At 29.7% G+C, this 13,670-nt stretch overlaps 2 protein-coding genes across 2 annotated transcripts; both read left to right on the plus strand.

Annotated features, from left to right (window-relative positions):
* Positions 1 to 147: 147 nt before the first annotated feature.
* OCT59_012148 (uncharacterized protein) lies at positions 148 to 2,319 on the plus strand (the record flags this gene model as incomplete). The annotated part of the gene is made up of 9 exons (XM_025314412.2): positions 148 to 249; positions 321 to 362; positions 443 to 484; positions 555 to 621; positions 690 to 797; positions 880 to 1,478; positions 1,541 to 1,831; positions 1,907 to 2,185; positions 2,245 to 2,319. 9 exons carry the CDS (start codon positions 148 to 150, stop codon positions 2,317 to 2,319), a joined length of 1,605 nt encoding a protein of 534 aa, XP_025185256.1.
* A 6,093-nt stretch (positions 2,320 to 8,412) lies between these two features.
* OCT59_012149 (uncharacterized protein) lies at positions 8,413 to 8,910 on the plus strand (the record flags this gene model as incomplete). The annotated part of the gene is made up of 1 exon (XM_066134278.1): positions 8,413 to 8,910. One exon carries the CDS (start codon positions 8,413 to 8,415, stop codon positions 8,908 to 8,910), a length of 498 nt encoding a protein of 165 aa, XP_065989559.1.
* Between the last annotated feature and the right edge of the window lie 4,760 nt (positions 8,911 to 13,670).

Consider the following 13,670-nt stretch of genomic DNA (forward strand, 5'->3'; position numbering starts at 1 on the left):
ATTTATGCTATGTTTGAACAGTTTGAACTTGTTACGTCACTCAAATATGTAATGTTGAGTAACAGTATTATGTAATTAAAAAGTTCAGCTTGAATTAGAACGATTCATCTTAAAACAAATTTATAACAATTTGATAGATCACTAAGAATGGCGTTTCAAAGTATGATTACCGGAGCTGAATGCTCCACAGGTTCTAACTCAATGTCTCAAATAATGAAGCAATTCACTGACGACCGTTCGTTGCAAAAGGTGGTTTATTTTTTTCCTAAAAAATCAAATTGCAATTTGAATCTAACTTGTATTTTTGGGTAAAAATTAAGGATACATTAATATCGAGCTCAGAAAGAATTGATCCTAGCTCAGTAAGTTGTAGGCAATTTTTTTTCATTTTATTTTTTTTTCTTTTTTCGCTTCGTAATTCGATTTGCGTACTGCTAAATAGTTTCGCACAGCTAGACCCGGTACTAGTTCTCAAGAAAATAAGGTTGGTTAAATCCTTTTATTAATTTTATTTAAACTTATAATTAATTTGCTGTTTGAAATTTTCTTTTTAGCTTGCTGAAGACTTTTTTAATCAGCAAGAACATGCACGTTTACAAGGTCCTATAGCACCATATCAAGGTATTTTATAAAAAAAAACACCATATTTCTCAATTCATTTCTTTTACCTAATTCTTGAAAATTCTTAGAGTGGACAGCGGAATTTAAAAATATATCGGATCATTCACAGTTATGGAAACTTGGATCTGCCGAAGAAGCAGAGATGGAAGAAGCATTTACAAGAATGAATGTTCATTGTACAGTTATGATTATTTTTATTAAAGAATGCTATTCAGAATTGTTTAAATAGTAATTAATTCATCATCATAACTTTATTAGCTAAATGGAATAGTGAATTTTTACATGGACCAGACTTTCCAGTCAGTCAAATCACTGAGATGCCACCGGAATTTGAGGAGGCATTTCAAAAGAATTTTGATTGGGCTAACGAATATGTATTAAAACATGATAAAGGGAAAAACAAGGAAAAAATAGTAGAACTAGATTATCATTCTTGGGAAGAACAATTCGCCGCCGTGCAACATGAAGTGGAAAATGAAAATTTTAAGTTAGATAATGATCTTCAATTATTCGAAGATGTTTGGTCAAAGTCAAATTTTCGAGAACAATCAGATGACGATGAACATTTAGACCCAAAAGTCTGGGAAAGTGAATTTGGCGATTATATATTTGAACCTAATAATCCTTATTTAAAACACGCAAATCCTTTTCAAGAAGGAATGAGATTAATGGAAGAAGGTGGTTCATTATCCGAAGCTGCTTTGGCATTTGAAGCTGCAGTTCAAAAAGACGAAAAGATATCAGACGCATGGATGTGGTTGGGTAACACACAAGCTCAAAATGAAAAAGAGGAAGCAGCTATTAGAGCATTGCAAAAAGCTGTAGAGGTTAATGGTAATAATCTCACTGCCCTAATGGTAAGTTAAAATTCGTAATTAGATTTCGTTTCGAGTTAATGTAATACTTTCTATTTGTTTAGAGTCTAGCAGTAAGTTACACAAATGAAGGTTGTGATCATCAAGCTTATCTTACGCTTGAGCGATGGTTAATTGCTAAATATCCTAATATTGCAATATCTAATGCACCAATGCACGGAGTGAATACACATTCACGTGTAACAGATCTTTTCTTGCAAGCAGCTCGTAGCGCTCCAGAAGGTCAAGGAATGGATCCTGATGTACAAGTTGGATTGGGGGTATTATTTTATGGTAGTGGTGAATACGAAAAGGCTGTTGATTGCTTTGTTACAGCTTTAAATACAAGAAAAGATGTAAGAAAATTTAAATTTTTGTGGATTTTATCAATTATTAAGTTAAAAATCTTATTTCAAATTCAAATGAAACAGGATTATCTTTTATGGAATCGTTTAGGGGCTACATTGGCGAATTCGGGACGTCCCGAAGATGCAATTGAAGCTTATCATAAGGCTTTAGATCTTAAACCAACGTTTGTACGAGCAAGATATAATTTAGGAGTAAGCTGTTTAAACATAGGATGTTATCGTGAAGCAGCGGAACATTTACTTGGCGCATTGAGTATGCATCAAACTGGTTTAAACGGTGACAGTGGTGTTAATACTAGTAATAGCCTTCGCGAAACACTCAATAGGACATTTTTAATGATGGTATGAATTTAATAATTGTTATATTTTATATATATAATTTATTAACTAAAAATTTTTAGGAACGAAAAGATTTGGCTGATAAAATTCGTTCTGGATCAGACGTAAATCAATTCCGCGAAGAGTTCGAATTTTAAGATTAACTGCTGAAAATGTTACTTTTGGAATTTAAAAAAGTTCCGAGTTCTGATAGTATTACATTGATGCACCAAAAAATTAATAATCTGTTGATAATTCGCATATTATAACAATGGAAAGTAAATTAATGAGATCATAGATCATGGAATCTGCCATAATATAAATACTATAAATTGTATAAAATCTGCTGTTATCTATCATCTGGGTATTTAACATAATTCTAATGAAACTTAAAATTTACAAATAAATTATCAATTAGCAAGAAAAAAGTTTGTTCTGATTAATAAGATTATTAAGATAAATATAAATTTGGCCAATATACTTTTAAAAATAGAATTTCTTTTAAAAATGAATGACAGATTAGTATATTAATAAAAAAATAGAGAAAATAGAAAATAAATATAGAGTATTGCAAAAAAAATTTATATTTAAAGAATTGTCAGAAATCACATTAAAGTATCATTAAAATATATTAATAATTTTAATAATATATAATAATATTCAAATAATAGCTATCTTTTTGTTAATAAGCCATTTTTTTGAAAAAAAAAAGCCATTTATATTTTAAATTAACAAAAAAAAAAAATTTTTAAATAGTTTTTAGAAAAAGTTTTTTTTTAAGATTTTTAAAAAAGTAAGTACAAATAATGGCCATTATTATCTAACTACTTTGTTTAACCAAAATTATGCAGATCATCATATGTTGATATAATATAAGAAATATACTGTAAAGAATTTTATATATGATTTTTACTTTAAGTTTAAGGGTAATTTATCTTATAAGTAAGTAGAATCCTGTTATTTTATAATATTACTAGAAGTATTATTAAATATTAAATAGTTTTTATAAATAGAAAATAAGGTTATTTATTAAAATTAAGAAATTCAGTAAATTAATGAAATAACAAAAGGGTAAAACTTAATGAAACTATATTAAAGTCTTATTAAAAAACTAATGAAATCAAAATTTAAATATTTAGCCAAATTCCAAATAAATTTAGGCAGAAAATCTAATAGTAAAGTTTAGATTAACCTAAGGTATTTGTGAATTAATGGACATGTAAGATGAGACTAAAGTTTAATTCTTACTATTTGAATGCTAGTTAGTGATTTTAGTGATAAATAACCATTGTAAAGAATAATTTTACATTACTTTTAGACTTACTGTTCTGGTAATTATTATTATATTATTAGAGATTTAATTGTACTATTAATACTAGATAATTGCAAACTGTAGTGAACTTAATGTTAAATTAGATTAGATTTAATTCAGTACTATAATGTGTACCTGATATAAAAAAGTCTTCTGATAACCATTTGAAGATCAGTCTATATTAAGGAATTTACATTCACTGGTTTTACTAATACAAATATAATTAAAATTTCTAAAAATAAATAAATAAATAAAGAAAATAAAAAGTTTTTAATAAAAGAAAATAAGGAATATTAATTATAAAACTTTTGCAAAAATATAGTAATAAATTAGCTAATAAAAAATTGACTAATTAAATAAAATTTAAGAATTTCAAATTAAAAATAAATTTACTTTATAAATAAATAAAATTATTTGTATTTAAATTATAAGTTAAAATATATTTTTTTACATAAATTATAATAAAAAAAAAATTTTAAATTAGCTAATTAAAATTTAATTAATCTTTTAATATTAAATAACATTTTGAGAAATAACTATAAATTTTATAACATTTCCTTTATTTGATTCCAGTTTGACTAGAGTTCCAAATGGGTCAGATCAAATCAGATTAATTGATAAATCTGACCTGAAATTTTTTTTTAGATTAGGTCAGGTCAGGTTATATCAGATTATCTGTTTGACCTGACCTAAACTGAAACCTGAAAATTTTCGGATTTTTATTAAAATATCAAAAAAAAATAGTGCAAAACATTTTTTTTTTGAAATAATGCAATTCACTTTTTTATATTAAAATCGTATTAAAAGGTAAATCGCAATACCGCAACTAACTTTTTTTATATAAAACCAATATAAAAAAAAAATGAATTCTAATACTGCAATTTACTTTTTATATATAAAATCAATATAAAAAAGTGAATACTGATACTGCAATTTACTTTTTATATATAAAATCAATATAAAAATAAATTCTGTTACTGCAATTCACTTTTTATATATAGAATTAATATAAAAAAGTGAATCCCAATATTACAACTCACTTTTATTAATATAAAAAATGAATTATAATACCATAACTCACTTATATTATATAAAATTATAGTTTCAGCCTTTCAGGTCAACAGGTCATTTAGGTTATATTTATGTTACAACCTGAACTGATGCTGAAATGCAATTGCTAAACCTGACCTAATAAATTCAGGTCAACCTGTTAGGTTTAGGGATGCCAATGGTCAGTTCAGTTTGATTTCAGGTTTAAACCTGTGATTTTCAGCTAAAATCGAACTGACTGCAAAACTGAATGATAAAACCAAATTGCAAAACTGATCGCAAAATTACTGCAAAATTGAATGAACTAATGTTAGAAAGTGTTAATTATAATTTTATTTGATAATATTTCTTAAAATTATAATTTTTTTTACGATAATAATATCAATTTTGCAATTTTTTTCAGTGAAATAAAAAATTACGTGATCGACGTGTAAAAAATTTTCTTATTATTTCAAAAATAAGAATACTATATAGAGATCCTGGGCAAAACCGAAATATTTAGTCATTTGACTAAACCGAAATAGTTTAGACATTTAAAATTCATATGGGCCGATCCTTGGAATCTAATTTTTTTACACAAAAATAATTTTATTAAAGCAAATATAAATTATCATTTATATAAGAATAATAAATTTATACTAGATAATGCAAAAAAAACTAATTAATTATATAATTTTTAATTTTTTTTTAATATAAGATATCATTAAAATATAAAAGATCAAATATAACTCTCATGACAAAATCATTGATAATTCTTCATAGAAATAAGCTATACAAATAAATTTACATTCATTTGAAAGAGAAAATCGAGATCTATCTAATGAATCTAAAATCAAGTAAATTGAATCACTAGTTGTTCAGTAATCACGTTCAGTATATTTATTGAATTTTATCTAAATTTGATCATTAATTACTTCACATGTAGTGATTCAATTTGAATGATCTTTGCTCCCTAAGGTGATGCCAACTTTTATCTTTAAAATAAATTTAAAATAATTCGTTTAATTTATGTAGATGTTTAGGAATTATCAATTATATTATTAATATAAAATTTTATAAGTTTGATAAAATCTGATATAAAAAAATTTATTAAATACCTGTAGATGCAAGCTACACGAATGAAATTATATTCATTTGAAAGAGAAAATTGAGGTCTATCTAATAAGCCTAAAATTGAATGAATTGAATCACTGGATTGTGAATAATTATGTCTAATATATTTATTTTTAATTTTTAAATTTGATTTGACTTTGATCGTTAATTACGCCTCATCCAGTGATCCAATTTTCCTGATCTTTGATTCTTACGATAGAGCAAATTCTCAGCTTTCAAATGAATGTAAAATGATGACGTTAGCATATCTCCAGGAATAATAATGCATGATTTTGTCACCTGCATAAAGTCCGATCTGAAAATTTTATTTCTTACCAAAAAATGCTTTTATAAGAGAATCCCAAATTCTTTTACTTTATTTAAAAGATTTTATTTGCCATTTAAGGATTTTAATAGAATAAATCTAATAAAATAATTTTAAAAGATAAAAAACAAATATATAATTAGTTATTTTGAAAAAAAAGAATATCTTATTATTCATTTTACAACTATTTTACATCATAATTATTTTTTATTTGCATGTATTTTTTACAAAGAAAAAACAATAAATTAAAGCTAAAAATTATGAAAAAATATGTCTTATCTATGTATATAAAATATTAAGTTTTTTCTTTTACTTACCACTTAAAAATAACTGCTATATTTGCTTATAAACTTTTTTGTCATATTTAATAAAAGTGAATAGAAAAATGATGGAAAAGTGATGGGCAGTGATGGGGAAAAAGAAGTGGTTATTACCGTTATTTTTGAATATTGATTAAAAAATTTTTTTTTATTTTTTATTAAATCTGAGTTACGTAAATATGTAACACATATTTAATTTAGATTTGTGTAATGTTAATCTTACTAAAATATTAAATTTTATAAAAATCTTAATTTAGACTAATTCCAAAAATCGGCACATATGTAAAAGACGAAATGGCGAAATTCAATATTCCATAGTATTTCCATGGATTGTTTATAGATTTCCATGGATTTTTAATTATAATAATTACTTATAAAAAAAAAAATAATAAATTTATATTAAAATATAATATTTTTTAAAAGAATTTATAAAACTATTTTATATATAATATAATTTAATATATTTTTATAATAAAATTATAATTTTATATAATTAAAATTTAAACTTAAAGATACTTTAAAATTTTATTTTTTTTGAAAAACCTTTAGCTGGTCTAAACGGAAGAAAAAAACAAAGTAACAAAAAACAAAAACTACTTGAAATGACAAACAAAAACACGAAAAATACGCGCAAAACAAAGACATGCAGGAAAGGGAAAGTTCCAACAAATTCAAAATTCCCCCAAGAACACTCAGAAGGACAACGACGTGTCTCACACACAAGACACGAACATTAGACGCGTACAACAAGGGCAGGACGAACATAATTACAACAGCGCCACTAACACATTTAACTTAACATTTATGGACATAATATTAACGACTTTGTCCCTGACGATTTCGGCTCAATGTTTTAATGGAACTATCGTACAAACGAAAGGAAACGGCACATTGAGGGCATATCACAGGTAAAAAAATGGTCTATCCTACACATATTCTACACATATCTTACATATATCGGTACCAAAATGTGAAAACATACACAAATAATACACATATCATATACATATCGGGTACTTGATATATATAGTATACCTATCAATGGCACTCGATATACGTACGATATATATATTAGTACCCGATATGTGTATGATATGTGTATTATTTATGTATGATTTTCTACATTTTGAGTACCCAATATGTGTAAGATATGTGTAGGATAAATCATTTTTTTACCAGTGTATGCGAAACCAACAGAAACAGGAAAAACGGAGAATTTTAGAATAAGCAAAACCCAGAATATATCTCATTCTGGACCAACAAGGACAACAAGATTAAAGGATCCGGAGTTTGTATTATAATTAATAAGAAATGGGAAAAACACCTAGGAAAGGTTAATAGAATAGGTGCCTATTACATAGAAGCTCGTTTACTTTTTAAGAATTGTACACTCGTAGTGAGTGTAGTGTACATGCCGCCATCAGACACAGAGATGCAAAACGAATTGACCAATCACATTAAAAACGAGTTTATGAATCACAGTAAAAAAAATAGATATTACATTTTGATAGGAGACTTGAACTCGTATTTTGACAAATCAATGGATTACAGTGGCCCATCCAAACTCGCTAAAAAAACTTCAAGCATCATCACATGGCTAGACGACGCTTTCTTCATGGACACATTCAGAAAATTAAATCAAAAAAAAAAGCTTTACATGGACAAACAATACTACATCAACCAGAATCGATTATATCTGGGCGGATCTGAAGCTTGAAGCTAAACTAAAAAAGAGCCACATATACCAATCAGCCGATATCACAGATAGCGACCATAATATTACACTCGCGGAAATCTCTTTCACAGATATAATAGTCACTAATAACAAAGGTGGTAGAAGAGCTGAGAAAAACACAAGACGCATTATATATGATTATGAAAACACCACAAATGAACAATGGAACAAATACAAAAATTACCTCAAGAGCCTCTGAGGAAGTTTTAAAGCCTTTGAATATATAGAAATCCACGGATGAAATAAAACACCTTAAATGAATTATGGGACATTATATGTAACTGTATACAACAGATCTCGCTCAAGCACATCCCACACAAAAAAGTAGGAGGCACCAAAACTAACCTCAATAGAAACTATAAAGAAATAGAAGACTCCTCAAAAGAACGTAAAGACCTCCTATACATAAGAAGCATAATGAGGAAACTATACAAGAACGAGTTGAGAGGAACAGAGTTAGTCAAGGCGTCAGAAGGGATCAAATCGTTCAACCAACGCTACGGAACTAATATTTTCCAGCTAACAGAAGACACGGATTGGTATACGTGGAAATGTGAAACTAGGAATTGGTTGAAGGTAGTCAGAAGAGTGATTAAATTGAAAGATAAAGCTTGCAAAGAAGCAACAATAAAGAGAAGAATTGAGGAAAGGAACAACATGATCACTACAGATCAACGGAAAATGATCAATAGTATACTAGACAAGACTTACTCCAGAATCAACCTGGACAGGATCCGCATAGCCACAGACACACAGGAGGAAATCCTCTTGAATTCTAAAGAAGAAGTCCAAGCAGAGGCCATTAACGCATTCTCATCGATATTCCGTTCGAGAAATCATAAATTTGAGAACTCTACGAACAATGGAGGGACGTATATGAGCCACGCAGTGGACAATCGACCTGCAAGTTTATGATCATTTGGATGATATGCCGACAGAACAAGAATGGAACGAGATGCTAAACACAATGAATGACAAATCAGCCCCGGGTATATCAAACATCAGCTACAAATTAATAAAGAAAGCAGGTGCTGAAGTGAATGAATTATTCAGGCGATACACAGGCTTGTGTTATTACCTGCAAGACATACCAGTAAAATGGAAGATATCCCAGCTGTATCCGATCCCTAAGACATACGATTGGGATTATAACTTCTAAGCAAATTGAGACCAATCGCAACGTATCGCAAATGCGCGGTCAAAATTATTACAAAGCGTCTCGGTAGTATTCTCAGCAGACATGCAATCTTGAAAGGACCAAATTACGCAGGCTTACCGGGCGAATCAACATCAACTCCACTAACAATAATAAACAGTATTTTAGAGGATGCCTGTGAAGAAAATAAAACACTATGGATTGTGTCTCAGGATATGGCGAAAGCATTCGACAGTGTCGAAATGATCCCCCTGCAAAAAGCTTTGGAAAGGATTAAACTGTCATGTACCATTATTAACTTCATTATAAACATATACAGGAACCGTAAGATGAGAATTATCACGGCATACGGTTTAACAGACGCTTTCACTGCGCAGGACGGTATCGATTAAGGCGAGATAATATCCCCCCTGGTATGGAGGATTTTCTACGACCCTTTGCTTCACAGAATATAAGAAGACAAATCGTTAAGCTATACAATGGAATTGGAATGGCCGATTAACATAATCTGCAATGAGAAACGGAGTATAAAGATACGAACTGCCACTTCAGCATACGCAGACGACACACAATGGATAGCTAAAAGTAAAGTCGAAGCAACAAAATATCACTAATTGCCGACGAATTCTTTAACATTGACGATATTAAGATAAATGGAGGCAAATCCGAAATCATAGTTGTAAATCCGGAAGACAATAACGAAAACGAAAGGTTCATAGAAATAGGGAAAAACAAAGACAAAGTGTTTGCTAATAAAGGTTCAGATTCAATACGAATTTTGGGAGTGTAGTTCAAGGCAGATAAAGGAGATAAACATGTAGAATCGATAGTGAAAAAAGAAATTTTGACAATATTAGAGGTCATTAGACGCAAACACATAACCCACGCACAGACAATATACATTATAAATACCGTGTTACTCCCAAGGTTCGAATAAAGATTAAAAACCACAATCTGGGAGGATAAGAAGTACGAAGAAACCTTCAGACCAGTCATGAAGGTAGTCAAACATAAAGCGCGGCTCCCTACTAGTTGTCACGATAATATTCTCCTACATTTTGCACAAGGCAAGTTAAAAAACCTATGGAGAAACCAAATAGCTGCGCAGATTACGGAATTTCTGGTAGCTCTAAATTCACAAACGAAACAAGCAGACATGCTCAAAATGAGATTAAAAAAAGCACAATTAACATTGAACATAATGTCGTGTATCTTAACAATCGACCCCGACGTCACAGTCTCGAATAAGATGTTGAACAATCATGCGTACAACGTGGCAAGGAAAGCACATGACTATCTGTTTAAATTCTATCCATTAACGGAGAGTGAAGAATGGAACATACCAATAATCAGTTCAAATGTGAGGGACTTCATATACCAACAAGCGCCAGAACTGCAGAAAAAAGATAAGGAACTCATTATAAGAAAAGCAGCAGCGCTCTCTGTACACGGAATTTTGCAACTCCTGAATTATGACGCGTCGAACACAGTCACATGGCAACAAATATGCGACTTTAATAGGAGACAAGCAAGAGGTAGGACTAAAGATGTAGTATGTAATTGATAATTACTACCTTGTGTTGTAATAGTAAGGGTTGCAACCTATTACTACTTTTAAAGTTAAAGTGTTGTAATATTACAACACTTATGATTGTTCAAAAATTTCCTTTTTGAAAAATAAAAATTACAAAAATAAGTTTTTATAGAACAAATATCATCATAAAAGAAATAATTAATATATAATAATACATATTTATATAATTGGAAATAATTACAACACTATATAATAATTACAATACTAGTAGTAATTATAATACTATATAATAATTATAATATTGTGTTGTAATTACAACAAAAGTGTTGTATGTATGTTGTAATAGTTGCAACCTGATAACCTTCTAAAAATAATTACATATTACATCTTTAGGTAGGACTCTGAAATGGTTCGACACGTTATTAGGCCTAGTACAACAGTCACCTCAACTTAAAGACCTGCTGTAAGATAAGTGTGGAGTCCCTCTAACTCAGAAAGCGAAGTACAGGGAATTGGACAGAGGAATCTCAATTAACATTCAAGCAATTAAGATGACAAAAAAAGTTCCATCCATAGATGGCAGAAAAAAGGAGTTTGTGTATACACAGCAGGACCACACGTTAGTAATAGGGCAGATTGACAAAAAGGGCCGGTCAGGAAGATATACAATGCAGCATTGGGCTATTAATGCTGACAACCAGAAAAGATGACAACGGAGTAATAATTATACGACGTTGCAGTGGCTGCGCGTCAAGTGATAAAGGGATTGACAAAGGAGGTCGCGGCTGCTATTTGAGCGGGAACCGTCCAGACCCAGCTTGCATAAATAGGATCTCTAATTGCCAAAACACTCCCAACACTAAAAGTATCAAAGATATTCTGGAAATTAGAAATCACCTTGAGAGACAATATATCCCAGAACGGATACCTGGCTTCATACAGATATATGACTATGATACGGCTCTCATTCAAAACACGTTATCGAATAAGGAAGCCGTAATACAACACATAGCGCTATTGCATCATTTAAGGTCAATATTCAATTCATCTGACATGATTAACATATATACTGATGGTTCATTGACAACTCGGTTTAATGCGAACTTAAACACCTTTACAAAACATATGGGCACAGGTTGGGTGATACTGAATGATAAAGAGGAGGTGATACTGGAATGCAGCAGCTCAATTACAGAATAGCCTTCATCCACACGCGCAGAATTAGGAGCCATCCTATCAGCCATACTTGTCTTGCAAACAAGACAGAGAGTAAACATTTTTACAGATTCTCAAGCTGCAATAGACAGTATTAATCACACTAGAATAAATCTGACAAATGGAAAAAATAGGATTCGAGTATGGTGTAAAAGTAATAACCACAGTATAGTCAGCAGCATAATTAATCTTGTTGATAGCAAACACTTAGAGTTAAAATTAACAAAAGTTAAAGGACACTCAGGAGTCAAAGGTAATGAAGAAGCTGACAGAGTGGCCAAGAATGATACAGAAAGACTAACTTGCATTACAATTAATGACTCACAACAAATGGATTTAAAATATGACGTATATTGGAATGGTAAAAGAGTTGACAGACACATTAGGAAATTTATAGATAATATATGTGAGTCCACACTAGAGGCAGCATGGTCTTTCAACCGCGCACACAGAACAACTTTTCAAAACACAACGTGTGTATAAAAGTCACAGGGCATTATTTAAAAAAAACACAGGACTTAATGTACACATCGCAATAAATGACAGATTTATTAAGCACTTGAAACTGACAAATAATCTACTACCAACTTTAGAGATTATGAAAGAAAGAGATACGACTTATATGGGGATGTAAAGTGTAGAATGTGCTTGAAGAAAATGAAGATGATGATCACATAATCTATTGTCAACAACTTAGAGATAAATGGTTAGTGGTGGCTAACAACACCAGGTATAAATGTGATCAAATGCTTAAAGACTTGCTTTCACAAGAGAAATACCTCCAACTAAATCAAGAGGACACACAACAATTACTTTTGTGGAATAGAAAATTTTTTGTTCATACAACAGATTCAAATCAAGAGTTACCTATTCCCCATGCACAATTAATGATAAAGAATTTCTTTCCAAAAGAAAAATATAGAGAAATCAAGCTTATTGTTAAGTCAGAAAAAGCTACACTAACAATTACTACCCTCCTTTTAGAAATATTTGTTAATGAATTTTATAGAATTATTTGGCAACCACGATGCAACTTAATAACAGAATGGGAACGCATAAAAGGAATCAAGAAGCAAGACTTAAGGAAGAAAATACCAGCACATCAACGTATTATATATGAACGAACCCCAACTCAACAAATAGATGGTGCTACATATGACTTAAAGGAAGGAAAATTCTTAAACATAGTGAATAATGGTCAATTGCTCTTGGAAAAACTAGACAATATATAGATCAATTTATCGAGAGAAGGAAATAGGGTGATTTGGAAGGTATATAATAATATCAAAATGTACAAATACAAATATAATTCTTCTTTTTGTTTAGAGGGTAGTGAAAGCACATACTGAAGCCATATGATAATAATGATCCTATATAATCTGATAGCTACTATAGGAGGATATAGGTGAATTTTATATTGGTGATGGTAGGGCACAGGAGCAATCTATAGGATGGAGAACTGGTTCAGAGTTTTAATAGATTAGTTATACACTTAGCAGACAATCCTGTAATTTCATATAACTAATAAACTCATGAATTGCACTACCTTGCAAAAAAAAAATTTAAACTTAAAAAATATTACTATATAGTTTAGTCAATGACGAAACTGAAACTAGTTGGTGACGAAACTGAAATTTTTGGCAAAAAGAGTTTAGCCAGGTATCACTAATACTATATATATAAATAAACACAAAATCATAATTTTTAATAGTATTCTTAATATAATTAATAAAAGAAACATTTTTTTCTTTTGGAATATATGATTAACTG

Source organism: Rhizophagus irregularis, chromosome 2 (genome assembly GCF_026210795.1).
Source record: "Rhizophagus irregularis chromosome 2, complete sequence".
Taxonomy (NCBI): domain Eukaryota; kingdom Fungi; phylum Glomeromycota; class Glomeromycetes; order Glomerales; family Glomeraceae; genus Rhizophagus; species Rhizophagus irregularis.